The 27,646-nt window shown below is 35.2% G+C and overlaps 1 protein-coding gene across 1 annotated transcript in view; it reads right to left on the reverse strand.

The window, feature by feature from the left end:
- Positions 1-27,646, reverse strand: part of IPO11 (importin 11) — a 209,617-nt gene that overhangs the window by 80,115 nt on the left and 101,856 nt on the right. The window contains exons 22-26 of the mRNA XM_072605543.1: positions 24,365-24,441; positions 15,453-15,532; positions 14,441-14,521; positions 6,140-6,235; positions 259-372 (exon numbers count right to left, since the gene is read on the reverse strand). Of these exons, the coding sequence (XP_072461644.1) occupies positions 259-372; positions 6,140-6,235; positions 14,441-14,521; positions 15,453-15,532; positions 24,365-24,441 (448 nt within the window). The remainder of the gene's footprint in view (positions 1-258; positions 373-6,139; positions 6,236-14,440; positions 14,522-15,452; positions 15,533-24,364; positions 24,442-27,646) is intronic.

The following is a 27,646-nucleotide window of genomic DNA, read 5'->3' on the forward strand; positions in this document are numbered from 1 at the left end:
AGCAGTGGACACAAGAATTCAATTTGCCTCCAAAGGTTTGTATATATAATCTTATTTACCAACAACTTTACTCTTGTTCATTAGAATTTCAGAGTGAGAAGTTTTACAACTACAAAAGAACCTTACGAAATTTGGCTTCCATTTAATGTTGAGTTGAATTGAAAAATAAGAAACAAAAAGAGGAATTGGGACAATCTAGGAGGACTTCATGAGTCCTTTAATGTTTCAGGTTTTAAAATAAAAAGCACTGATTCTTACCTCCTGGTTATATTTATGAGCCATCTGATTTAGAAGTGAAGAAAAGAAACTAGTATTTTGCAACAGAACTCGGCCCATGATTCCAAGATAAGCAGACATCACTACAGGATACCTCTGTGCAATTAAAAAAAAATATTAATAAATACTGTTGTAAAGGGTTCAAACAAAATTTTTTTGTGATCTAAAAAAATCTATAAGGACTCAGAATTGCCCAATATTTTAAAATTTGCATTTATATTTTTACTTTTCAGAGTATCAACAGCAAATATGTCCTTTGTGACTTACTACTTATCACATTATAAGATCACAAAGCATCAGTGTTTCAGAAAGATAAGCCTGGAAGTTTGGTGGCTCTAAGACATTACAAGCTTCAAAAACTGAAATGGAACTTCTTTCAAGTTCTCTATTTCAGGATAATATAACTTTGTAGAGGGGTTATAGCTCTTATCCATGTATGAAGGTTTCACTGCAGCCTCATTAGTCATAAAGCCCTTGCCTTCAAATAAACCTGGTACACTTTGATGGATCTGTGATTCTTATCAGCATGAGTATTCTCTTAGCTATAGCAAAAAAAACCAAACAAACCAACCAAAACAAACCAAAACAAAAAACTTCCTTACCTTCTAATCTTGTTCAATTCTTGTACATATTTTATCAGAAATCCTCCCTAACGGATTGATTCAATTGGCTAGTGGATTTCCTTTTTTTTTTTTTTTTTTTTTTAAGCTTAACATCTGAGTGATATTACTCGTATTGATCATGGTTTGTGATTATGTCCTTGGTGTATCTTTCAGGCAATCTCTTTGCATCTTTGGTTAACATACTGCAACTTCCATACAGCTATCACTGTTCTCTGAGTCATCTGTAACTCTAACTCCCCTATTTCTATGCTTCCAGCATCACCAGGAAAATAACAGCTAAAAAGACATGAGAGTTAGTGGCCATGAAGACTTGGAAATCATGAAAAGCACTAAGCAATTTCCAATAAACTCCATGGCTATCTCATGTTACAATTCAGTTATGCACCAGCTCACTGCCCATCTGAAGGGTTTGTCCAAGAGTCAGTTACTGGTAGACTAATTCAGGTGCTAGTCTAGTTGTTGTCACTGATTAGACAGATTCATTTTTCGTTTAATTACTTTGTTTTCCTAGATTCAATGGAGAAACAATCTCTTTCACTTTACAAAAGACATAGCAGTGTTCCCAAGGCTTGATGTGAAAGTATGATGTTACCTGTACAAGAATTTGATAAACATTGCCACCAACACAGAATCCTTTGTTTTGGCTTTAGGCAGACCACCATTACCACAGAGACACTACCTTTGGTATGGACATACAGGATGGCTCCCTGAACAAAGTTATCTCTGCAGTGGCATCTGCCACAGAGTTCAATAAGATTTTGATGTACAAATGGGGAATATCTTATCAAATTACATAGAGCCTTCAGAGCTGTACTTGAATAAGTGGAGTTCAGAAACTTTCTTAAAATTCAAAACCATCACAAGGAGACATTTATAAAACCTTTCAAACATTTGTCTGACTACAGAAAATTGTCACTACACATTTGTTCTACTACAGAAAATTGTCTATGAAATACTGCCTGTTTCTTTTGTTTGTTTTTAATTGACGATGCCTTCGATACAGAGAGAGATGAATAAACAGGCATTCAAACAGCTGCTTATCTTCTCAGTGTTCTTTTTTACAAGAACTATCTTGTGATCTTTTGGAATTTCCTACTTTGAGATATTCTGAGAATCAATCTTTTGGTGACATTCCAACATTTTATCCAACCAAACGATGTTAAATGCCAGTAACACTTTTTAACATAGTATACTACTGGGTACTGAAATGGCAGATTCTAAATGTGGTGGACTCACTATTGCTGACAAGAATAGGGCATTAGAAAAATGACAGAAGATCCATTCCACTTTGTCTGCTTCTTGCCCTCCTTCTAGTTTCATATATACAAATAAACCTTGGACAACCAAGTTTTTGCTTGATCTCACTCCAAAATTATTTTCTCTCAAATTTCTTTTTTGTTTTGTCAAACATCTATGATTTCCTGCTATAATATACTGCAAGTACAGTTGTACTCCACAAGACTTTTGCCCTCAGTGGCTCCATCTCCGTGATCAACAAGAATACTAAACATCTGCCAACTACTTCGGTTTCTGGGCTCTTTCAGGCTGAAGTAAAAGTTTAACATTGTTGAGTTTTTTGGACAGCAGTGTCTTTACTGTGGTCTACTGCTTACAGTTAAAAATGTATTTCAACAAATCATTTTGAAGCTAATCCATTTAAACAGTGTTACTGCTTTCTTAATTTCACACTTATTGGCAAACATATATTTACTATTAAGAAATAATGACTGCACAAGTGAGGGATAGATGACTAATACGCAGCCGTCACAGAGCTCCATTACTTCTCTTCAATGTCAGGAGACAGCAATATAGGTTTCCATCAAAATGTTTCCAAGCAGAGAATTGTGTACCACCAAGTTCTTGAGAGTACAGAGAAATGAGCTGCATGGGAAGGGCATGGCTCCTATGGAAGGCATGGATGGTTTGGGACTAATATCACTGGTAAGGATTCAAAGAGATCACAATTTCATTTGAGGAATGAATATTAACATGATAATAATAAGTGACTTTTATATGGTAATTTTAAGGTTTAGGGAGTTCTTTATATACTTTGATCCATTTAATGCTCACAATATCCCTCAAAAGTAAATACTACAGGTATTATGTCCATTTTACAGATAAGGAAACAGATGCCTTGCTAGTGCCTATCAGAAGAAAGTTTCAGACTAGGGCTGTTTCTGACTCCCAGTTCAGTCCTTTTCCACTACATTATACCATTCTAACCTGTAAGGATCTATCGGATTGGACAAAGGTAGCAGATTTGTAAATAATGATTACCTAGCTGCTTTCTAATTGTTTAAGATGGTTAATTACACTTTTTGTGAAGTTGGTAGATACCTGTCAAAGCCAATATCTTTTGACTCACTTTTGAATAAAATATTCAAAATAAATAGTATGGCATGTCCACGTCAGTCTATAAAGCCTTTTCTGACTGATTTTTTCATTCTAAATCACATTTTCCAAAAAAGTTTTCAACAGCAATGCAAGGACCTAAAAATTCCAAAAGGACTCTTCAGACAAAATGCCATCCACATTCAGAGAAAGAACTATGGAAATGGAATGCAGAATGAAGCAGAATATTTTCTCCTGGCTTCTCCCATTCATTTTAATTCTTCCATGCAACGTGACTAATGTGAAAATGTGTTTAATAAGAATGTATGTGTAGAATGTATATAAGATGGCATGCCATCTTGGGGAGGGAGGGGGAGAAAATGTAAGACTTATGGAAGTGACTGTAGAAAACTGAAAGCAAATAAATTAATTTTAAAAAATTTTCAACATCTTCTTTTGTACATATTTTTAAAATAATATAATAAATAATTAAATACAGTTTGGAGGATATCATCAAATTCTTCATGGAAATTCTCCATTTAATTCACAATAAATGTTGGCACATACACTGAAATTACATTTAGGGTGGTCTTATTTACAGTCATCATAACCATGACTAAGCATCCAATGAAATAATCTTTTTTGATTCCTTTGGTTGCATAAGAAAAATCAGCTTTGCTAACTTCTTCAACAGCCTCTCTAAGGAAAGACTGCACGTGTACAAGCCTTCCTTTTAAACTGAAACTTCTATTCATCTTTTCATTTCACATATAGCAAATATATCAATATGCAGATGATTAAGTTATATGCCACTTCATTAGTCAATGGACAAACACCACACAACAGCAGCACCAACAATTAAATTAATATTTTCTCAGTGATTCAGTGATTATGAGCAGCCTCAATACATTTCAACAGGTTCACAAACATTATTTTGTCTTTGTCTTGTCAACAGATTACTACTGTAGAGCCAAAATAGACCAGAGATGGCCTCAAAACCAGGAAGACCTGGGTTCAAGTCCTGCCTCTGATACACACAGGACCCTGGACAAGTCACTTAATCTGCCAATGCTCTAGGCAACTCTCTAAGACATCTTAGAGCTGAAGAGAAGGTAGCAACCTGAGCTGGTAAAGAAAGTTTCCTATACCAATGAAATCACCAGTCCAATACCTATCCCTATCCTTGTCTGTTGTACAAGTTACAATGGCAGAAACCTTCATTACCAATTGTCTAAATTCTCAAAGAAAAATTGTTTACAGTTAGATTGCTGCGCAGAATGTGGATACGCCTTCTACCAGAAGACTCGCACAAACTGATGCAGCGCAAATTAAGGAGTACTAGGAAAATAATCTGCATAATGAATACAATAATGTAAAGAAAACAACGCTGAAGAGGCTGCTGAACTCTCATTAGTTGGAATGACCAGCCCTGATCTTGAAGATAACTAAGCTTCCATCCTCTGAGGGAGGTGAGCAAGTGCAGAAGACACAACCACTGATTTGCTTTACTGTTTTCTTTTATTATGAGGGAGAATTCAGTGATGGGTTCTGGGGAAGTATGATAAGATGATAGGCATTTTAAAAAAAGGATCAATAAACTTTTTTAAAAATAAATGAAGAGTTCTCAAGTCTTCAGTTGCAGATTTTTAGGATTCTTCTCTATTACTACAAGAAAACTAATAGGAATACAGGAACATTGATTTAGATCTAGAAGAAAGCTTCCGGGATCACTGAGATGAAGCTCCTTATTTTACAGATGAAGAAACTGAGGTATGAAATTACATAACTTGCTCACAGGCAAAAAACTAACAAGTGTTTGAGGCAGGATTTGAATCCAGGTTTTTCTGACTGTAAGTCCAGGACTTTATTTCATTACACATAGACAAATAAATAAATAAATAAATATAGGTATAGATTATAGATGCCAATAAAATCTAACTATATACCATGGGCTCTATTAACGCAATAATTCTTGGAATAAAAAACTAATTTAACGTGCATGTTTTGTAAAGAGTAGAGAACACTGAATTTCTATTGATTATTTGGAGTGCTGGGGAAATAAAATAAAGCATCTGTTCTCATTCATCAGTACCACAGGGTATGCACAATACTGAGTCTTTTTCCCTTTCCTCTCATGCTATCAAAATTTATTGCAGATGGAGAATTCTCTATATCATTATGAAAGTAAGGCACTGATGCAGAAATTTGTATCCAGAGGGGTTCCATGCAGAATTAAATGGGAGCTAGTACTTGATAAACAGTCTTTCTGTAAAGTTACCAGGCACCAGTATAAAGGAAACATGTCTTACCCTAGCATTCATTGAAAAGGAGGGGTTTATGGGGGCATTAAGGTTTTGGGGAATGGTCTGAGTCAGGAGCTGCTGAAAGAAGTGGATCCACTCTATGCTAATCAGACACATATCTGAGATACCTTCCCTCCTCTTTCCACCAAAAAAATCAAACAAACAAAACCAACCTGGGGAGAAGTATAATACCCTCTCATTAGCTTCCAAGCTAATCCAGCAACATGTACATTGAAAGGTTAGCAACTACTTTTCTATAATTTAAAACTGAATAAAGAGGGCAAATATTGGTGATGAGATTGTCTAGAAGTGTCAAACATGTGGCCCTCAACTCTACAGAAGATGGTCTGAACCAGATTAAAATGTAATTGGGAAATATTAAATATAATAAAACATAGAGAATATTAATATGTGGTTTCCAGAGTCAGCAGGAGTCCTTCAAGTATTCTGAAGTACAACTGAATGGCCTCCTTTTCTTTTTGAGTTTGACACCACTGCTCTAGGCAACTATGCTTCTCTTAAATCAACTTGACCCTTCTCCTTGTCCCCCAAATGGCTCTCTTTTAAAGATAAAATTGAGAATCAAAACTAACTATAAAGTCTTACCTCTCCATCTATAATGCCTCTGAACACACCCGGTAAAATTGGCTGAAACATTTGAGGGCCTAATGTTGGATTCACTTTAAGAACATTTTCCACTACCTGAAAAATAAGAATGTAGATTGAAGAGTCAATGAAAAAATCCAATGTCTCATGTAAAAGATTAGTACGTCATATAATAAATAAAATAATGTTCAAGACAGTAGCATTTCTACTGCATTATTTTAAACGTGGCTAAACAAATACAATAAACTATATTACAAAGCTGTGTAAGCAAAGTTATATAAACCTGATATTAATACTAGATCTAGCATTTAAAACAATCAACTATTTACAATAGTGAAAACCACAAATTCTGTAATAAGCAACTAAATATATAAGAGAAAATGTGAGTCAAGAAGTTGTCAAGTCTTTCTAGGTATTTCAAACCATCAACTAGATTATGTCTACCTAAATGACATACCAGCACTTTAAAATCCACATCCCCTTTTCTGTAATACAGAATTTTGTTTATCTATATCTAGGAACATAATAATGTTACGTCATTTTTTTAAAATGGAGGGGCCAGAGTTGGGAAGAATAGGTTAATATTTTTTTTGTTGTTACATTGGTCCTCCATTATCAGAAATATCACATGATATTAATTAAATCACTTGCCACAGCACTATAAAAACTCATATATCTTTATTCTATGGCATGTTGCAACCAACATTCTCAGAGACTGAAGATGCATATATGTTATACACAGGCCATATGCAAATTATGATCCTCCATAAACCGACTAGAAAGCTATGCACTTTTATAGCTACCCTCAAAACAGACACTGAAAATATAACCTTTGAATAGAAGCATAATATAAGTTTATAATGAAATATCTAGTTGAACTATATGTAATCTGACCAACAGGAAAAAAGGAAAAAATCTAATAAAGACATTTCAGATAAAAGTAATTGCTGACTTTAATTTCTTCAGTATTTCCTTTCAACACAGCTAGGTGTCAATTGGAGTGATTAATGAATTCTAGCAAGTGGTTAAATGTATTTAAATTCTCACTAACACAAGTTATAATAACTGCACCCTAAGAATACAAAGATGAGGAATGACAGTTCCCTACTCCCAAAGATGGAAAAAGAGTAAGACTTAAACAAATACCTTTAATATGTATTCAAATATGTTTTAAACAATTACCTTCAGATACCTTTACAAAGCTTTTACAACTTTATTAAATAAAAAAAATACAAAAATTCTGAGCCAACCAACAGATTGCTATTACATGACTTCTTATATATGTTTCACTGCTTCTATTTTAGACAGCAGAAATATTTAGAGTGAGGGCAGAGGCTGGGGGATCACATTACTGTGAGGAATTTCCAGGGTGAACTAATTAATTCTAAACTAACATTTACTCAAGAGTGAGGTATTTATTTAAAATGGGACAGTTCTTTTTTTAATGAGACTAGTTTATATATATGAAAGAAATCAAAAGCTAATTCCACACCCTACATTTATTTCTTCAAAGAAATTCTAAGAAGAATCTTTTCCTTTCTGCAAGGTTATCTTCTACCTTCCCTCAAGCATTTGTATAAAAAAGTCAAGATTTGGGCAAAAGAACTTTCTTTTTTTGTCTTTAAGAAAAAATCTCCAATCACATTTTGATCTTCGTACTTAAATTCCTTTTATTAAGTAATAAAGTAAAAAAAGTACTTTTCAAACACAGATGTTTTAAGACCTGGTTAAAATAAAAGATACTGCTCTAGAACAAAGTCTCTTGATATGCATATGTAAATATACTTTTTAAATCATACACTAATATGACTGTAAAACGTTTTACTTATAATAATATTCACGCTGTATCACATAACACTTTAATGTATATTGAGTATATGAATGGATCTCCCATCAGAATCTAGGCTTCTCTGAAGTGGAGATTGTTTCATTCCTTTTATTTGTCTCCCCAGCATCCAAGAAACAGTAAATACTTACGGACACATGACTGACTGAATGAAAAAGTTGGAAAGCTGATAATCAAACATCTGGATCACACAGGCACATCAGTCAATAAATCATCAAGCATTTTATCAAGGCCTACTCTGTCTCAGGCAGTGTATAAGACACTGAGAATACAAAGTAAAAAATGTAACAGCGCTTGTTCTCAGGAGCTTATAATCTATTGGTAAATAACACACATACCTTTAAATAGATACAACATGTTCACAGAGTAAATACAAAAGCAAAATAGATATGAAATAATTTGAGGGAGGTACTAGCTGCTTCAGGAGGGGAGAGTTCATGCAGGAGGCAGCTCTTGTGCTGAGTTCTGGTAAGGGTGGCAGGTGGGAGGGGTGAGTGCATTCTAGGAATGGAAGCTAACTGAGCAGAAGCACATAGGGACAGGGGATGGAATTTCAGTGGTGAGGAAGAGTGAATTTGGCTGGGAGAAAGAACACAAGATGGAGAATAATTTTTATAAATCTGGAAACATAAACTAAAGCCAGATCATGAAAGGCTTTTTTGAAAGGCTTTAAACACCAAAGAGAAATTATTTTTTCTGATCCAAGAGGCAAACAGGGTGCCTCGTAAGTTTTTTGAGCAGGTCAGTGACACAGTTAAACCTGTGCAGGTAACACAGACTTTCAATAATAAGGATAGAGAAGGAATAGGAAAAAAATTACCCTAGTCACAAAAAAACACCACATTCAATGAATTTCAAAAATCAATCTTCAAATATTATATCTTGCTACAGGGTGTTTGAAAAACTACATGAACATTAGATTATGTGTTTAAACATCAAGACCTAACAATAAACTGAGATTTTAAGGAGTTAAGAAGCAGAATTATAGGTGTGAAAAACCCTATAAATAGGGGTAGGATTAACCAAATTGGTAGAAATAATCTAAATAATCTACCTGAGAGATGCATAATATATTCCAATGGAAATGGTAACAATGCTTACCAAAATGGGACTCCCTAGTATAATGCAACCCATACCTTATTCATGACTGCCCATCCCAAGCAACTCTTAGTCAGTGAGTCCAGCCATAAATCTTCTAAAAGGGGAGGGGAATATTCAGTAAGTCAGGGGAATTGTCATTCCTTTGAAAAGCATGGATGTCACTGAAACAATGGACCGCAGTGGGAGGGAAAGGGAATAACCATTTATATAGCATCTACTATGTACCACGCACTATGTTTGGCACTTTCACAAATATTATTAACTCATTTGATCCTCACAGATATCCTGCAAGGTAGGTGCTATTATTATCATCACCAGCCCCTCCTTCTACAGTGGAGGAAAATGAGGCAAACAGAGGTTCAAGTGAAATCACACAGCTAACATATGTGGCTGGATTTGAACTCAGGTCTTCCTGACTCCAGGCCCAAAGCAACACCACTAGCACTTCTACAGATGGCATGGATATCAGCAAAATGTCAGTCATTCTTTGCTCTAGCTATATGACCATCTTTTTTTTCTGATGATATCTCTTTTCTGCATTTGTTGTGCATTACAGCCTACTTATCTACCACATACCTAAAGGTGATTTTTTTTTTCTTCAAATTTGCTGTTACCCTTTGGGTGTAGGTGTGTTTTTAAAAGATAAATTTAACTCGTCTATGTTTTGCTATTCAAAATAAATACCTTTACAGAAAACTCATGAGGTATAATGGTCTATTCAGAAAATGAAGCTATCTCTTCTCTGCTTTTCATCTCAAATTTTCTTTATCTCCTCCTTCCTTTCTTACCTCTTGTTTTACAGGAAGAAGTGTCCTTTTTTTTTCCATCCTAAGGCTTCCTCTCTTCATCTCTTCTCTTGAAATGCCTTTATCTCCTTTCCGTCACATATACTCTTTCATCTTAAATCTCCCTTTCTGACTTATTGCTAGAAATATGCTTCTACACACCTTATCTTTCAATTTTTTTTTTCCTTTTAACAACTAAACTTCACAATTATGCTTCCCAATCTCTCTCTCCTCTCTAACATGAGGCACATTCTTCCAGAGTACATTTTCATGTTTATACTTCCTCACTGTCCATGCAATCCTTGCAGTCTGCCTTGAAACTCCAGTGTGATACTGAAATAGCTTTCTTAAATTTTTCTTGGTCAATGACCAAGTGACAGAATAACTTTTTTTCAATTGTTATCTTCCTTGGTTTTTCAATGGCACTGAATACTGTTTACTCTCTCCTTTCTTTTGGAAAGATTTCTTGGATATTGCACCTAGTTCTACTATCCATGTATGCACTATCCATTCTATTTTATTATTTTTTATTTTTGTATTTTTCCTTCTTCAAAAATGCAGCATCCAGTATTCAATTCAGATTTTGCTCTCATTTCTGTATCAGCAGGTTATCAATTTGGGACATAAGAATTCTTAAGATCAGACAAATAAAGGCCAGTCCATTTTCCAAAAAAAATAAAGGCTATTTACAATGTCAACGCACCTCCTTCATATACACCCCGCCCAGAATTTCTTTCACTTCTTGATGCTTCCAACCTATTAGTAGTTCTTAGTAAGGAGTTAGTGGAGTGTGGCGTTGGATCATAGTCAAAAAAATGAGTGAAAAGTATTTAGTTCCTGGAATGCCCAGTGATTTCCTGGCCACATGCCAGGACTGGCATGAGAAAGATGCTTTTTAAACATTATAGCCTATAAAAATGTGAGTTATTATTACTAGTAAAGAATGCCAAGAGGAAGTTTCAGATTATGAATAAATGCCACTGCATTTTATTTTTTTTAAACCACTGATTTACAGAACTGTATGCTCTTTTTAATATTTTTTCAATACTTTCTACTCAGTTAACACACCTAAACTTCTCTATCATGTCTCAAAAACCTTTTCTTCTTGCAGCCCTCGAAAATATATCTCAATGGCATTTTCCTGTGAGATCTAATCAATCTTGGAACTCACATCTCCACTATACCCTCAGCTTCTAGGGTCCCTTCTTTGTGACTGGAGGGTGGACACAGGACTCTCCAGGCAGTACCTCCTTTTAAGGAGAAAGCACAGGTTGACCATCTCTTCATTTTCCATCCATTTGCATTCCTCTGGATTTCTATCAGGCCCCTTTGGGCACCAGCAACAGCTCCCCACCCTCTGCTTCTTCTGGTATGTTGTCTTCCTGCATGAGATAATAAGCTCCTTGAAGGCAGGTACAGTTTGTTGTCTTAGTGCCTGGCATGTTCATCTTGTTCAATCATTTTTAGTCATGCCCAACTTTCTGCGACCCCATTTAGAGTTTTCTTGGCAAAGATACTGCAGTGAATTGCCATTTCCTTCTCCACTGCACTTCAAAGATGAGGTTAAGTGTTTGCCCAGGGTCACATAGTTAGTGTCTGAGGCCAGATCTGACCTCAGGAAGAGGAGTCATACTGATTCTAGTACCAGTATTCTATCCACTGAGCCACCTAGCTGCACCAGGCATACAACAGGTGCTTAATAAATGTTTAATGACTGATCAATAAGTTATCAGAAATGGTCAAATATAATCATTTCAATGTTGCCTTAATGAAAACAAACCTAATTCAGATTAATGTTTTTACGTAATGATATTTTATTTAATAAAAGTTGTCAAGGGAATAAGTTAAACATAATGTAGTTATTGGAACCTATAACTTCTACAGAAGACAGTGAAAAAGACAAATACATGTAGAATCATGACACTTTAAAGGTAGTTATATAATATTTACATATGTCGTTTTCTCTATTTGTAAATGCAATAGATAGAAACATAATACTTGTGTGTAACATTTCTTTCTCAGCTAAGAATGCATTTAAAGAGAGACTTGAAAAAAATGGAATAAAGACCAGAAGGGGGGACAGGGATAAAGGGAAAAGAGTCAGGGACTCTGACTATAACTTACACTGAGTTAATGAGTAACAAAGACATCAATTTTTTCAAACACTGACAAGAATAACCACAACTATTTCAGTTTCATCATCATACTATGAGCCCCAAGTATTAATGCTTCCCTTTTTTAGATCCAAAAACTGAATTTATGGATTTTAGAAGACTAGTCCTTAGGAATTTGTGAAAAGAGTACTGAACAAACTTTTGGGGTAAGGGGCAGCATGCAGCAGAGTAATCACAGCATAAAAATTCTGATTATAAACTGTTTCCATTAATGAAGATGTCATATTTTTTAAAGAAAAAAATACATACAGCTATATTCTGAGAAGTAAAAATAATCACAGTCCAAAAGAACGGTTTAATAGAAGCCAGGTTGGGGTAGAACCTCCCTTTTGGGGGGAGGGGGGGGCGCATGGGCAGAGAGAGAACCATCCAATCCTTTCTCTGCTAAGGGAAGTAAATGAGAAACACAGATTCAGCAGAAAGAGATACACATAAATACAGGTTTAAGCAGAGTGAGAGTGACAGCCTGCATATCAAAATGGTACACTGATAGACTTAGGAATAGACTGGAAGATAGTGAGGAGTATTAAATGGAAAAGTTAATCCAAAAGAGGGCTATCTGGATATATTTGGGGTCTCCTAGATGCACAGGTATTTATGTATTTCTAAGATACCTCTTTAAAAACTACTTTTATCTGCTTCTAGTACTATCCCCAAGCCTCAGCTCATTCTGGATTTTAGCCATTGCTATTATATCTTTGTGACCCTAGGCATTCAAATACTAACATGATTACTGAAAGGAAAGTGCTTGGCAAAACACAAAGAGCTAAGGAAATATGAGTTACTATCTTATCACCAATTTGGGGGAGAGGGGTATTAGTTCGCTCATAACCTTATTTTTTTCTAGCAACAAAAAAAAGAGTAGAACAATTACTTTGTATTGTGGAGTAAGAAGGCTTAGAGCAGGGCTGGGGAACCTGTGGCCTCAAGGCCACATGTGGTCCTCTAGGTTCTCAAGTGCAATCCTTTGCCTGAGTCTAAACTTCACAGAACAAATCCCTTTAATAAAAGGATTTGTTCCATAAAATTTGGACTCAGTCAAAAAGCCACATCAAAGGACCTAGGAGGCCACAAGTGGTCTCAAGGTGGCAGGTTCCCCACCCCAGTTTAGAGTGATATCTAGGCAGTGTGTACATAAAACCCAGTTGGTTTTCAGACTAACAAACTCTACTCTGAGTGTAGACTTTGCTCTGACCCATTGACACTGTCCTCCACACTCCATTCCTGACTTGTGCTGCTCCTCCACACTATCTGACTCTCAGGTCAATCTCATCTAATCTCACCTCCCAGATTTTCTTTCTAGATTGCTCTGAAATTTCATCACCAAGTTTTGTCCCGGAACGTCACTTCCCATAATGACTGCTAAACCAAGTGGCACCAGGGCCTTTATCTCCCATAATTGTCTCCACTGACTTCCACTGCTACTCCTAGCTGCCAAAGCAGGGTGACTCAAGCTGAACTTCATGGATTCCTTCAGGATTATAACTGTCATTAATATCTAATACCTGAAGATACATCCTCAGGACAGCTTTCCTTATTTTAAGATTATTCTCCCTAACAGAGATGACAAAACATAAATGGGAGCTGAGTTTACAAGGTTATCTTTAACATCTGTCTGTCTTTTCCTGGAAATGCATTTTAAAAACTCTTTAGAGGCAGGCACACTGACAGCAGAAGAGGACAGAGAAAAATGATGAAAAAGGACATAAGAAATCAAAAACACAAGATTCCAGATCTATATAATTCTAAATACATTGAGAGAGCCACTGTGTTAAATCATAGTACGAACAACTGTTATTTATAGTGAAAATACCGAGTTATGATCATGATATTATTATAAATGAGCCATCACTATCAAGAAAACAACATGCTTCCCACTGTTTTTTTATAATAAGGGAAGCACACACTTTTGATTTAAATCTCCCTACAATGTGATTAAAGTAATAAACAATTAATTGTTAACAGAGAAAAAACTCTAAGCTAAATGGAAAACTCAGCCAGAACAGTAATTGTTTAAGGGTTCTCACTAGCACAAATCTTATGTATTCAAAAATTGCTTGAATCTTCAAAAAAAAAAAAAATTAGCTTTAAACAGTTCTTCCCATTATTTTCAGCTTCATGTTCCATAGTATGTTACTTCGTGATGTACGTTCTTCAATTTTATCTCCCTTATGTGCCTTGAAATGTGTATGGTATATGAAGTAAATATTATAAAGGACACTCCTGTACTTCTTTGGGCATAATGTATTATGCTTTTATACATTATCTTATTAACTATATGGACTACACTGTGCTCTCACAGACCCCTATCCTAACTCACCATGAAAATCCAGTTTTACAAGGTAGAAATTTAAAATAAAATAGATCTCATATGAAAAAGTTGGTAAGACAATACCTTAAGCACTTGAACTTGTCCTTCGGTGGTAATTTCTTCTAACAGCTCGCAAAATGACTGACACAGACCTGCTGCGTATGTCTGCAATTCAATCAGAAGTCAATGTATATGCATATTACAAATATATGGGTAACCTCAAAAATTACTGAAATGCAATTAGGATGGTCTTTGACAAAAAACAAATACTGAAAGGCAAATTTACATAATTTGTAAACACATTGTTCTATGAAAGGTTCTTCCAACCTTTCAAGGTATTAAATCAATAAACCTACTATAACAGCTTTTATGTGCATAAAATAATAGTATACAAAAGTAATACTTTTTCTCTCACCAAAAGATAAGGATTTTATTCCTGTATACAACTCATGCTTTATAAAAGATGTACTATAAGGCCATAATAAACTGCTAAGAACTTTCTTTTACACTCAAGTGATACAAATTTTGCATTTATGTCAAATATCATTTTAAAAAAATATAGTAGAACAAAGATTCCCAAACCCTTGCTCATATTCTACTTATTTAACGCAATAAATTAAGCAAGTTTGGTGTACTACACCAAGAATCTGGATAGTCTCCTTAAATTTTTTCTAATAGGTTCTGACAGGTAAGTAAATTCTTCTTTCAGGCAGATTGACATGTCTTTCAAAAGAAAGGATAAAATATGGAAGTAAAGAATACCACTTTAAATTTTAAAAAAGTTATATTATTTTAATAACCATGGTATAAGAAGAATATATTTTTATCCAGTAATTCATTCTGGATATGTCAGGAATTTAGGGAACTGTATGAATTCTCATTTGTCTAAGGAATAATATTAATTCTTCTATAATCCTACTACAGAATAATTGAGAAAAATAAGTTCCTTTTACAAAAAAAAAGATTGGTTAAGAAACAGATTATGAATTATACCTAAAAAGGAATTGTTCTTATAACTAAATTCTGCAAAGCCATTTACTGATTTCAAGAAGAAAATATAATCATATTTTACTATGCAACTATTACTACAACATACCTGTAAAAATTCAGTTGATGACAAAAAAATATAACCATTGATGATCTTAAAGCAGGTTCTGAGATTTTCTGAACTTAGTTCTGCCAAAACAATGAATTTCAAATAGTTCAATAAAATGTCAAGTGGACCTACAATAGCTAAATAATTTAAAGAGATACAATGAAAAATAAGTGACTCCTGTGTTCAAATCTTTACTGAATTCTTCTAAATAGCATGGTTTACAGTTAAATATTTTAAAACTTGCTTCCTAACACCAGTCTCCTGTCTCAAGACTTTCCTGCAACAATCATTTCTCCATGCCATGCCGTAGCAATCTTCTTTATGCACAGATCTGTGGTAATGTCCAAATCTTTAAATAAATCTCTGTTACCCACTAAATAAAGTTCCAATGCTTTAGTACTCTGGGCTCTTCACTCTCTGGCACTACCATTACCATTTACAGCCTCACTTTCTTGTATTACTCCTCACAGAGCACATGTACTCCACATACTTATCTTTCCATTTTCTCTGCTTTTCTTTATGATTTTGATGTTTTTCCTTTCCTGGAACTCCTTTGACCTACTCAAGTTACAGAAATCCTACCCACCCTTTAAAGCATAGGAAACTTTTCATGATCACGTGAAACACATAATGTTCTTTCCCATACTGAACTTGTAGCCATATACCCATCACATTTGGCTTGGTATTATAATTTTTATAAACACTGTAAACTCCATAAGCCCTGGACCAATATTTTCTCCAGCTCCATAATTCTAGACTCCAGCATAATGCTTTTCACGGAGAATCTGCACAATGTTCATTTTAATTGTTTAATAATTCATTTAATAGACTTTGACAGGTTCCTATCTACATGCCTTCAAATTTAAAGTCATTTAGAGCCAGTCACATGTCTGTAAGACACCTCTTTCCTTCCTAACCCCAAAGTCAAGCCTGCACTTAATATAAGTCCTTCATATTACTTCTGACAAGCCCAGAAAACATAAGGCAATTAAATGGAATTCAATGTTTTTTGTTTCCATAAAACTAAAAGTATGCTATCTATGCAAGAAAATATTCCCAAATATAAATCATTTAAAATTATTACAACAATTGTACATTGCTCAACTAAGGATTATACTAGCTTTAAAATATTATTTTAACATAATAATTTCCTGCTAATCATAAATGCACATTATCTGGCTTCTTGCAGGTTTTATAGGTTGTATGTATGTGCTGCTAAAGAAAATGGAATGTAACCTGGGGGTCTGTAGATAACAGCTATCAGGATTTTGATTGAATGGGACATGTGGACCGAAAATCTCAAAAGAAAGATTACTGAGTGATAGTGGTAGGAGAACCAGCAACTGGCAATAGAGAGCAAAGAAATATTCCCACTCTTTGCCTCAATCAATGAGTAAGTCAAGAAGAATGGATGAAAATACAGCAAGTGCTGAAAAAGATGGCCAGTGAGGCTGTGTCATATCAGGAAGGACCCAGATCTCAGTGAGATCGAAAAGATGGAAGGAGTAAGAAAGGAAAACATTAAAAATGAAAGCACACTGAATCAACTGAGGAGGAAGAGAGGAAACAATCAAATTAAACCCAAGCCCATTGAGACCCCTGGGCAAAACAGAGCAGGGCAGCATGATATCAGGGAAAGCATGTCAGGCTTGGAACCAAAAAAGGTTGGTTCTAGTCCGAGCTCTGAGATACACCAGTAGAATGACCATCGGTAAGAAAAAGAACCTCTATGACTATTTCTTCACCTATAAAATGGATATAAAAATTCAATGAACACCAATGCAAAAAGCACTGAAACACATGCTAGACTACAAAGAGAAATCCTAAATTCCAATACCGCCTTTATCCTATTTCCATGACTGAGTTCCTTTCACTTGTCCTCTTCTTTCTCCTCTTCACACCCTCAAAATACAACCAAGCAAACCCAGAAACTTTTTCCCCCACATTTAATGTAAATCCAATATGTTTTAAAGATATTAAAGTCAATGTCAATAATGCCAAAGTTGTATTTGTTTCTCATCCCCTATCAAAATGTAAGCTGTTTTTCATACAGACTCTTCCAAATGCTCAAATATATTTGCCTTTCTAGTTATCTAATGAATCTTGTATTTGTATCTCAAAGTTCTGGTTTGTTTTTATCAGAAATGTCCCAAAGTTCTCAATGTATAAGTAATTATAATTATCAATAACAGACCTTAATAAAAGTCTATTTCTTCCCTGTCAGACTATACTTGATTTGGCAGATAAATTATTTTTGGTTGTAATCCCCTATCATTTGCCTTTTAGAACATTATATTCAAAGACAACATTTCATGTGATCCTGACTATGAGTTCCTCAGTACCTGAACTTATATTATGGACTTACAGGATTTCTTTCTCCCCTGAAAGCTATGGATTTTGCTAAGCACAAGTTTAAGGGTTTCTTTCAGTATGTTGTCAGTAGATTCAATTTCACTTGGCCCTTTCGACTTAGTGGTTGTAAACACTCCTCATTTGTGGTTTCTTAAACTATATTATCAAGGAATCGGGTCATTCTTAAATTCTCTCTCACTGACCTGTTTTCCTAAGTCAGCTCTTTTTGATAACATATGCTTTACATTTTATTGTATTTTCTTCAGTCTTTTGATTTGATTCTAATATGCCTTGCTGTCTCATAAAGTCAATGATGTGTTTGTCTATTCTAATTTTCAGGAAGTTCATTACTTGGGTAATCTTTACAACTCTCTGTGCTAAGCTTTTTTTTTAATGTCCTTCAAATTCATTCCTTCAGAACAATTTTTTTTTAACCTTTTGCTTCCTTACTTCTAAGTATTCACAAAGATCGCCCTTGTGGAAAACCCCATTTCTTCTTTTGAGTCTCTGCAGTTCTTAATGAATTACATTCTCTTTCTAGGTTGGATTGCTGCTTATCTCTAGATCTATTATGATGCTCTGGAGAGGTCTGTATGTTCTACCAGTTTACTGATCTCTCCAGCCTTAGCTGCTGAGCTGGTGCTTTGTGCTAGGGCCATGCTCTACCTCCTGCTGGGCTTTTGGATGCTTACACAAATCTGTATCACCTGGTTCCCACACTGAACTCTACCTTGCCAGGTTAGTTCCACTTGGTTCTTGGAGATTCTGAGTCCCAGATCTTCAGGCCTTTTATGACATCTCAGGACAGAGAACTAGGGACCTCAGAGCCCCCAAGACTGGGGCATGGTCTGAGTGGCACAACCAGTTACTTTCAAGGTCCTCAATGTGGGTTTCTTAACTCACTGGGCCTTCATGGGGGAGCCCTGACTCTTGTTTTCTCTCCTAATAGAGAGCATTGCAAACTATGAGTGACTATGACTAAGCTCTGGTTATCCTGGGAGATGACCAGCTTGTTTTCTAAACTAATGGTACCTTTATTGGTGGGCCCCACTGCCTGCAGGCTTCTCCCTGCCTTCTCCAGTAGCTCTGGAGTCAAGGATGTCACTCACTATAGTTTCTCAATGAATTTCCTGATCATTATTCGATCCGGGAGGATTTTTAGGTTTTGCTAAAGTAGATGAGTATGAGTTAGTCTGCTTTCTTCCATTCAGAAAGCCTTCACTGGCTGGAAGTTCCAGTCAAACTGGTCTATTTATTGTTGCCCAAATATAGCATTTTATCATCTCTGTCCTATCTTTTATATAAGTTGTCTCATATGCATAGAATGAACTTGCTTCTGACCTTTGACTTTCAGAATCTCTAGTTCCCTTCAAAATTTAGTGTGTTCTAGCTCCAGTAGTATGCCTTTTCTGACTTTCCCATGTAGTGTCCCAATGAATTTTTTAAAATTTACCTTGTATATATTTTAAATCCATTTACATGTTAAAAAATGACCTCCTTGAAGGCAGAGACCATTTCATTTTTGTCTTTATATTCACACCAGCTACAACAGTGACTGCACTGTTCTGTAACCTTAAAAAACTATAAATTTGAGCCAGAACTCCAACAAAAAGGGTATTATATTCATTCATAGATTCAGTAAGACAATCTAATTTTTAAGTCTTTTAGCTACATCTGGTATTTTAAAAGGCTAAGATGAACTACATTATTCACCTTCTAACAGAGAGGTAATAGATTCAAAATACAGAATGCAACATCAGTTTTTAGAAATGAATAGAAGAGACACTGTTTTTGCTTGACTATGCATATCTGTTTTGTATTTCTCTTTTTTCAAGTGGGGAGGTGACAAAAAACATAATCTAAGGAGGGAGAAAACATGTAAATCATTATGTACACATGAGATATATATAGAGTAGATGGAAGGTAACCCCAGAAGGAAACCACTAGCAAGTGGGAAAACTTGGAAAGGTTCCTGCAGAAGGTGGGATTTTAACTGAATCTTACATGAAGCCTGGAAAGCTGGGAGGCAGAGATGAGGAAGAAGAGCATTCCAGGAATGGAATCTGGATAAGGGGCGCCCTGGGCAAAGGACAATGAGAAGATCAGTGCGGCTGGATCTTAAGAGTATGTAAAGGAAAATAAAGGTCTGGGGCTAGACTGTGTAGTCGGTCAACAAGCATTTATTAAGCACCTACTATGTACCAGGCATTGTGTTAAGCACTAGGAATAAATCCGGGCCTTACAGAAGCCTACACTGTGATGGAGGAAGACAGCAAATAAAAGGAAATAGGAGGGCAAGGGGAGAGGGGAGGAATAAACTAGGGAAGAGCCCAGAGAGGGAAAGCGACATCTTTAGCCTGGGCCTCATTTTCACTGGAGGTGCTGCAAGATGAGACCACAGAAGCTAAGTGTATTCCAAATGGGAGAAGCTCCCCAAGGGAGGAGTGAGCTTCCAAGATGACAAAGTCCTGTGGAGATGAGCCACTAGTATACAGCCTAGAGAGGGCTTAAGGACTTTAAATGCCAAGTGGGGAATGGTCTATTTAATGCTGGAAATAACAGTGAGTTACTGGAGTGTTCTGAATAAGGAGATGAAAGTCAGACCCACATTTTAACAGTAGGCCTAACCATCAGCCATGGCTCTCCACCTTCCAGACCTGCAGGCACTGTCGTCCTACTGATGCAATCTAACAACCCCTAGATCTTGATATCAGGCCAGAATGCTGCTAGCCTTTAGACTTCTGGGTCTTTGACTTTGTTCTGGTGCTGATCTTACTTTTTTAAATCCCTTAAAGAAGCAGTTCATTCACATTTTATAGATGAGAAGAATAAGGCCCCAAGTAATAGATGACACCTAGAATACAGAATTAATAACAACAAAAAAAGCCACTTTGGTCTAGATGTCATAGTCTCTCAGGGATGCTCATTCCAACTTTTTTTTTCTTCACAAAATTTTATACAAGTCACAAATAGCAGGATAGAACAATAAAAATATGCACTAGGTACAGTGGGGGATACAAACAAGTATAGAATACAGACTTGGCTTTCAAAGGGCTTGCTGCCCACTTAGAGAAACAAGACAACCATTTAACCAAAGAATCGTAAGTGTTTAAAGAGATCACGGAGTTAAAATTCTTAACTTTGCATCAACAACTGCTGTGGTAGTCAAGGGAAGATTATGGATTGTTTTATCAGGGTGTTTTTTAAATGCTTTCTTAAATTTTTTTAATTAAAAAACACAAAATAATCAAAGAAACCCTCAAATACAGTCATCAATTTTTTTTTAAGTTCACAAATCCTAAAGAACTCCTTCTTTAGGGGGATTGTCTAGTACAATCCCTGGACTAACAAAGGAAATGCCTCTACCATCCTCCAAAGAAGGACATATTCTCCTTGCACATCTCTAACAATATAAACTCACTAGTTGCCAGACACTCCACTATTTCTGAATAGCTGTAATTCTTGGACAGTTTTTCATAAACTGAGCAGAACTATCTATCTCTACCTCCAGCCTTCTGTCCTTGGTTCTGCCTTCTGGAGACAAGAATAATTCTACAAAACCTGCCATGAACATGCTTCCAATATTTGGCAAAGTGATTCTGCCTTTCTATGACTTCTCATTCCAAAGCTAGATACAAATATAGGTGAATAATAAATAATACATGAAAAGTAACAGTTCAATGCAACAAAACAAACGCCACAAAGCATTACTAAAATAATTACACAAAAAACTTGCTAGAGAAATTGAAAGGAATGATCAGTGGTTTTCAGAGAATGCTTTTAGGTTTTTCCTAAACTTCCCTTTTCTAACCACCACAAATTTCTGAAGAAATGTAATTTGGCTGGGCCTTGGAATCTGAGTAGAATTTGGACACGCAAAGAGGACAAGGGTAAAAATGATATGGAGAACAAGATAAGGTAAGTCGGCAGAGAGGGAATAAGAAGCCAATTTGCTAAAGCGGAAGCTACAGAAAGTTGAATAATTGAAAACGAGGCAAGAAATGCAAGAAGATTTGCCTTTTATTTTTATAAAATAGTCTCATTAGGAAATAACTTCCAAAATAACACCAGCAATGTTTTTCCTTGAGCAGACAGACAAAAATCAGGCACTAACACCTCACAATCTGAGCAAGGGTGAGTGAGATTCCACTAAACACAAGATCAAAAGATATATAATTAGAAGGGACCATATCTAATTCATGTATCTAATTTTTCATATGGGCTAACAATAACAAGAAACTAACCCTCTGCTCCCAATGGTATTACGCATATTAACAATATTAAATTAAAATAATGGAAACACTGCAAAATATAAAATTAATGGAGTATCTTAAATATTTTCTAACTTTCTAAAATCACAGGCTACAAAACTATTTTCATATTTTAAAATGCATAGTGGCCCAAGATTGCATGCCATCTTGGGGAATGAAGGGGAGAAAATTTAAAACTTATGGAAGTGAATGCTGAAAATTGTAAATAAATAAATTGAAAAAAAAAATGTACACTGGCCTAATCCTTTAGAAATTAATTTCTATTTATTGTTCATCTTTCATTTAAAGTAAATAACACTCAGGGCTAACTAACCTTAAATCTTCAAAAAATCTAATGAACAGGAAAAAGTTGATGAAGATCAAAGAGAAGGATAACCAAGATACCACGAACAGTAATACTTCACCATACTAAACCTGAGCTTGCTAAAGCTGACCACAGTACAGATGTGTGAGAGGGAAGAACAGATATATCTATGTTGTTGCCACTTCAAGGAGGGGGAACCAAGCACCTCTCAAGGAAGACCATTCCTTTATGACCTTGGCAAGTCAGAGTCGACTAGGCCTTCAGCTTCTCATCTGTAAAATTGGAAGAAGTTGGGGGCAGAGGCAAAGAGATGCTGTTGAACTAAAGGAGTTCTCAGGTCCCCTCCAGTTCCAAACCTACAGTCCATGGATTGTAGGTGTGGTCCCAGAGATGAGGAAACCACTTACAGTTACCTTGATCATAAGCAAAGTGGCTCTGCAGGAAAGCACCACAGTACAGACACTGCACTGAAATTCAATATCCATGACTTTTAGCTAACAGGATTTAAAACTTACTTCAGCAAAATTATCCTACCACAGCTCTCTTCCCTGAAGCTATCCTTGATTCTCTCTCCTTTAAGGTCATGGACATTTTTCTTATAGTCAAAGCCAACTATACCCATTTTCTTGCCCATCATTTGCTAAATATTAATTTCTAGTAACCAGTAGGTATACTGAATATGGTCCGTTTTGCTATACTCACATGTTAATAAAGATGCCTTCTGAACCTGAAATAATTTTCTCAATTTTCATTGGTTTTAAAGTAACATTTCAAAAGCAATGTTAACACTCAAAGTGACTGATCCAGAAAACGCAAGTCTTCAGAATACATAAAATTCAAGTTATAGAAAAGAATTGTACCTGACATTTGTCTTTCACCATTCTAAAATTTAATAACTTTTTAAATAAATGTACCATATTTAAAGACACTGGGGATAAAAAGGCATAAATTAAACTGTTCCTGCCCTCAAGGAGATTACATATTTTAAGAAGCAGAGAATATGTTCACAGATAAGTAAATATGAAAGATATAAAACATAATACTAATAATTTTCAAGAGGGAGAGAGAATAATTTGAACTGTGCTTTAAAGGAAACTATAGGGTTCTAAATTTACAAAATACTTTGAATACATAATCAAACTCCTACCTATCTTTCCAGTCTTATTTGACTTTCTTTCTTTTCCATGACTTTTTCTATTTTCTAAGCCATGCTGAATCAGGATCCATTTCCTTAACTCATATTAATTTCATTCACAATTGTGAATTTAAAATTCAAATAAACCAAATAAACTCCAGCCAAACACTGGATTTGGAGTTATGGAGCCTGAGTCTGAATCCTGGCTTTCTTACACCCTGCGAGCAGTTACTTTGAGAATTGTCATCTTTGTATACTCAGTATATCACTGGGAAAGAACACTGTATTAGGAGTCATCAAACCTGAGTCTGAATCCTGGCTTTCTTACTACTAGCTATCTAACTTGTGGGGCATGTCTCTTCATATTTATGAGCAAAAATGTTCACTTCAAAAAAACAAGGGTTGTACACAAGATAATCATTTTCTAAAACTTTACAATCCTATAGCTTATAAAACATTTGCTGAATTTGAAACTACGAATCTTTGTATAAAATCAGGGCACATTGTTTAAAAATTTTTCTGTTTCCCAAGATTCTTAAACAGTAACTAATGACAAAAAAGCACACTAATTAATGACATGAACACATACAAAGGATATTAAGAATTTAACAGCTGAAAATATGTTACCTTTAATATTTATTAGGCAAATTACAGTTCAATTTTACATGCTGTAATTATACCATTGAAGCAAAAATAATAAGCCCAAGGAAATTTTTGAAAATTATTTATATATGATCATGTATTTTTAAATAACAGCAAGGTTATAAAAATGAAAATAATTTAAAATCAAAAGTGCTGCAAAAACTCATTGAAAATATAAACTTCAAAAATTTTACATATGAACACATACCAAGAAGTGGGGACATGTTCTGAAAGATTCTAAGCAGCTCTGGTGTAAGACATGGACTGTTCTCCAATGTCACTAACCTAGAAAAAAATCAAATAAAATGCAAAAGTCATTTTCCTTTCTACTAAATATATATTTAAAAATTGACAACAGATATAAACATAATTTCTCATCCCAGGAGTACTCAATATGACCCATAGCTGAAACATAGCACATAATGATAAGGAAAGAAATAATCTCCATAAAAAAAAAATTCAAAATCCAAGAAAGCCAGTACACAAGTTATTTAATCTGCATGTGTATATGCATACACATACATGCCAGGAGTAAAAAGGCAGACAAGGTGTTTCCTAAACTAATCACAACTGATTTTTTTTTCAGTACATGATATTTCCCAAGTTTGAGGATTATACCATATCTTCTATAGGAAAAGATTCATTACATTCAAATATCTATCAGCAATGAAATTGTACCGACAGAAGCAAAACAATTCTTGCTCTGGTTCAATCAACAGGGATAATAAACATTTTAATTATAGTCATTGTTTCTGTTGTAATGATACTGACTATTGTAAAAAAAAAAAAATCTGAACTGTAAACTGGCTAGGCCTGCAATTAACCAAATTATTTCCAAAGCAACGAAATAGAACCCTTTGAAGAACAGACTAATTAGCAAAACTTTTACCATGTGTATTTTGGTTTTATGGTTTTTTTGGTGAGTTTTATTTTTTTTAATTCCAACTGGCAAATTTTATCAATTCCCTGTTAATACCTCAATATTTTTCAAAATTTCTGCCAGCACCTCCTCCACAATTTGTGGACTTAAGAGTTGTCTAGCGCCCTGACAAGGAAATTGTCTATGATCATACAGCTAGTATTTTTGTCAGAGGTACGGCTTGATCCTAGGTATTCCTGACACTAGAACTGACTATCCACTATACTACACTGCCTCTGTGTTTATTAAAAATAAATACATGTTGCATAACATTATCAAAAAGATGGCTATAGAATACGCTATTCTAGACTAAGAATTAATAGGAGGATGCTAACTGGGTAGCACTCTACCTTACAAAACCTCAAATAGTAAGAACCATGCCTAAAACACATGAAGATCTAGAAAGTATGAAAGCTTTTTTTTAATCTAAAGCTTAATACGAACAAAATACCAAGCACACAATGCCTTCAAGATTGTAAAGAAAGAAAAGAACTCTGAAAGATTTAACAACTTTCATCAATGACTAGACTCCAGAGGACCTACAATAAAACATGCTTCTCATCTAGGACTAAAAGTGCAAAATAAGATAAATTTTTAGACATAGCCAAAGTACAGAACTGATTTCCTTGATTAGGTTTATTGAGTAAAAGAGGACGGGGAAAGTAGATAGGGGGGAAGAATTGGGGTGCAGTGATAATATCCAGACAGAAATCAAAGGATCACAGGTCTGGAAAATGAAAGCACCTTAGAGTTCATCTAGCTTTGTGCAACAGATTAGAAAACTAAGTCCAAGGGAGGTAAAAATTTATCCAAATGGCAGCTTAGAATAATGGACTTGAGGTTGGTGGGGATGTCAAGGATGGACCTAGTGTATGGAAATGAAGTCATAAGTGTAGAAGAGATTGTAAACAGAGTAAGGGAGACGAGAAGATGGAGACACCTTGAATGCTTCCCACATCTGATCTCATCCATCCACTTCCATCTAGAGCAAGGGCAGCAACACAGCAGTGGAAAAGGTGGGGTCAAGACCTCCAAAAGCAAAATTAAGTTTCTTATTCTCACTAAAAAATACTGATAGTTACAGAATCCTAGCATACTCCTAAATAGCAATTTAAACATGATAATATTTTAATTTATTTGCATGATTTATCTTTATAATTCAGATCAATCTCTCATTTTAAAGTTTTTTACAGATTTTTTTTTACTATTTGAGGTTTCCTTTTTACATGTAGTTTACATTAATAATAGTTTAAAAATAGAAGACTGAACTTCCTTTACTTCTTAAAATAAAATTTTCTTCTAAAATTTGCAGCATGCAGTACAAATTCTATTTCAATTAAAATATTTATTAAGCATATGGTATCTAAGCACTGTTAGATAGCTACATAATATAAACAATTAATGACAAAGGAGATTTTTGTTTTAAGACTAAGATTTAATTATAAAAAAATTCCCCAAAAAAGAAATAATGTTTAATGTAACATTAGTGACAAAGAGAACCTATTTTGTAATTGCACTTTAGCAAATAGTCTGGAAACAACCAAATGTCATTTTAAAATCATTAACCATCCCCTACCTAAGTTAAAAGACCCTATATTCAATAGGGACTGAATTCAACTACATACACTTAAAGATACTTAGGTGTAATCACTAAAGAGCACGTTCCAAAACAAAGCTGTTATCCTCCAGGTCGACTTCTTTCTTTCTTTTTCTTTCCCTTGTCTGGTCCTGAGGTGTTTTCCCGTTTTCCACTGCTTCTCCACTGTTATCTCTTAGGTGGCACTCAGGCAGCTTTTCTCACTTCTCTCACTTGTCTCCCTTGTCACTTTTCAGTGCACACTGGGTGCTGTAATAGCTGCAACCTAGCAGCATAATAATAAACTAAAATTCAAACTAGAAAAGCAGTACCTGTGAGAGCATCAAACACGAGGGACCTGGAAGGCAATTTTTTCAAAGTCCAAGCTATTTGTCTCATAAACAAATCCAATCAAGAGCTATCTAAGAATCTGGTATTTTGTGGAGCTGGGTTCCCAATTAAATATCCCTTCTTTTCATTCTTTCCATTTGCTAAATATAAACTTCCAATCCACTAAGTTCTTGGTAAAGTGAAAACCTTAATCTTCCTAAGGCAGGCAGGCAGGCAGGCAGGAATTGCTTATTGGTCTCTGGGGGAGGAAACAGAATATGGAAAGGCCCCAGGCACCCATTCACTTAACTTTTTGTACCTCACTTTTATTTAATGGGACTTTCTCACCCCTCCTCATCATGGATATATTTTGAATTTTTGCCAAAGAAGTGAGACTTAGGGAAACCCTTTCCTTCAACAATCAAGCCTATTTCCTTTCTAAAGATAGCTGTTTTTTCAGAGGATGCTGACAATCTAATGAAGCTAAATGATTACATTTTTATCCCTCTCCAGATTGTACTATAGTCTCTCTTCCCTCCCTCCCCCCTGTCTGGAGCTCTCTTTTATGTGGAGTATTCTTCCACTGGAACATAAGCTCTTTGAAAGCAGAGACTTTCTTCCTGTTTGTATTCCCAATGCTTCTTGACTGACAGAAACAACGTGTA

This window comes from Notamacropus eugenii, chromosome 4, assembly GCF_028372415.1.
Source record: "Notamacropus eugenii isolate mMacEug1 chromosome 4, mMacEug1.pri_v2, whole genome shotgun sequence".
In the NCBI taxonomy this organism is placed as follows: domain Eukaryota; kingdom Metazoa; phylum Chordata; class Mammalia; order Diprotodontia; family Macropodidae; genus Notamacropus; species Notamacropus eugenii.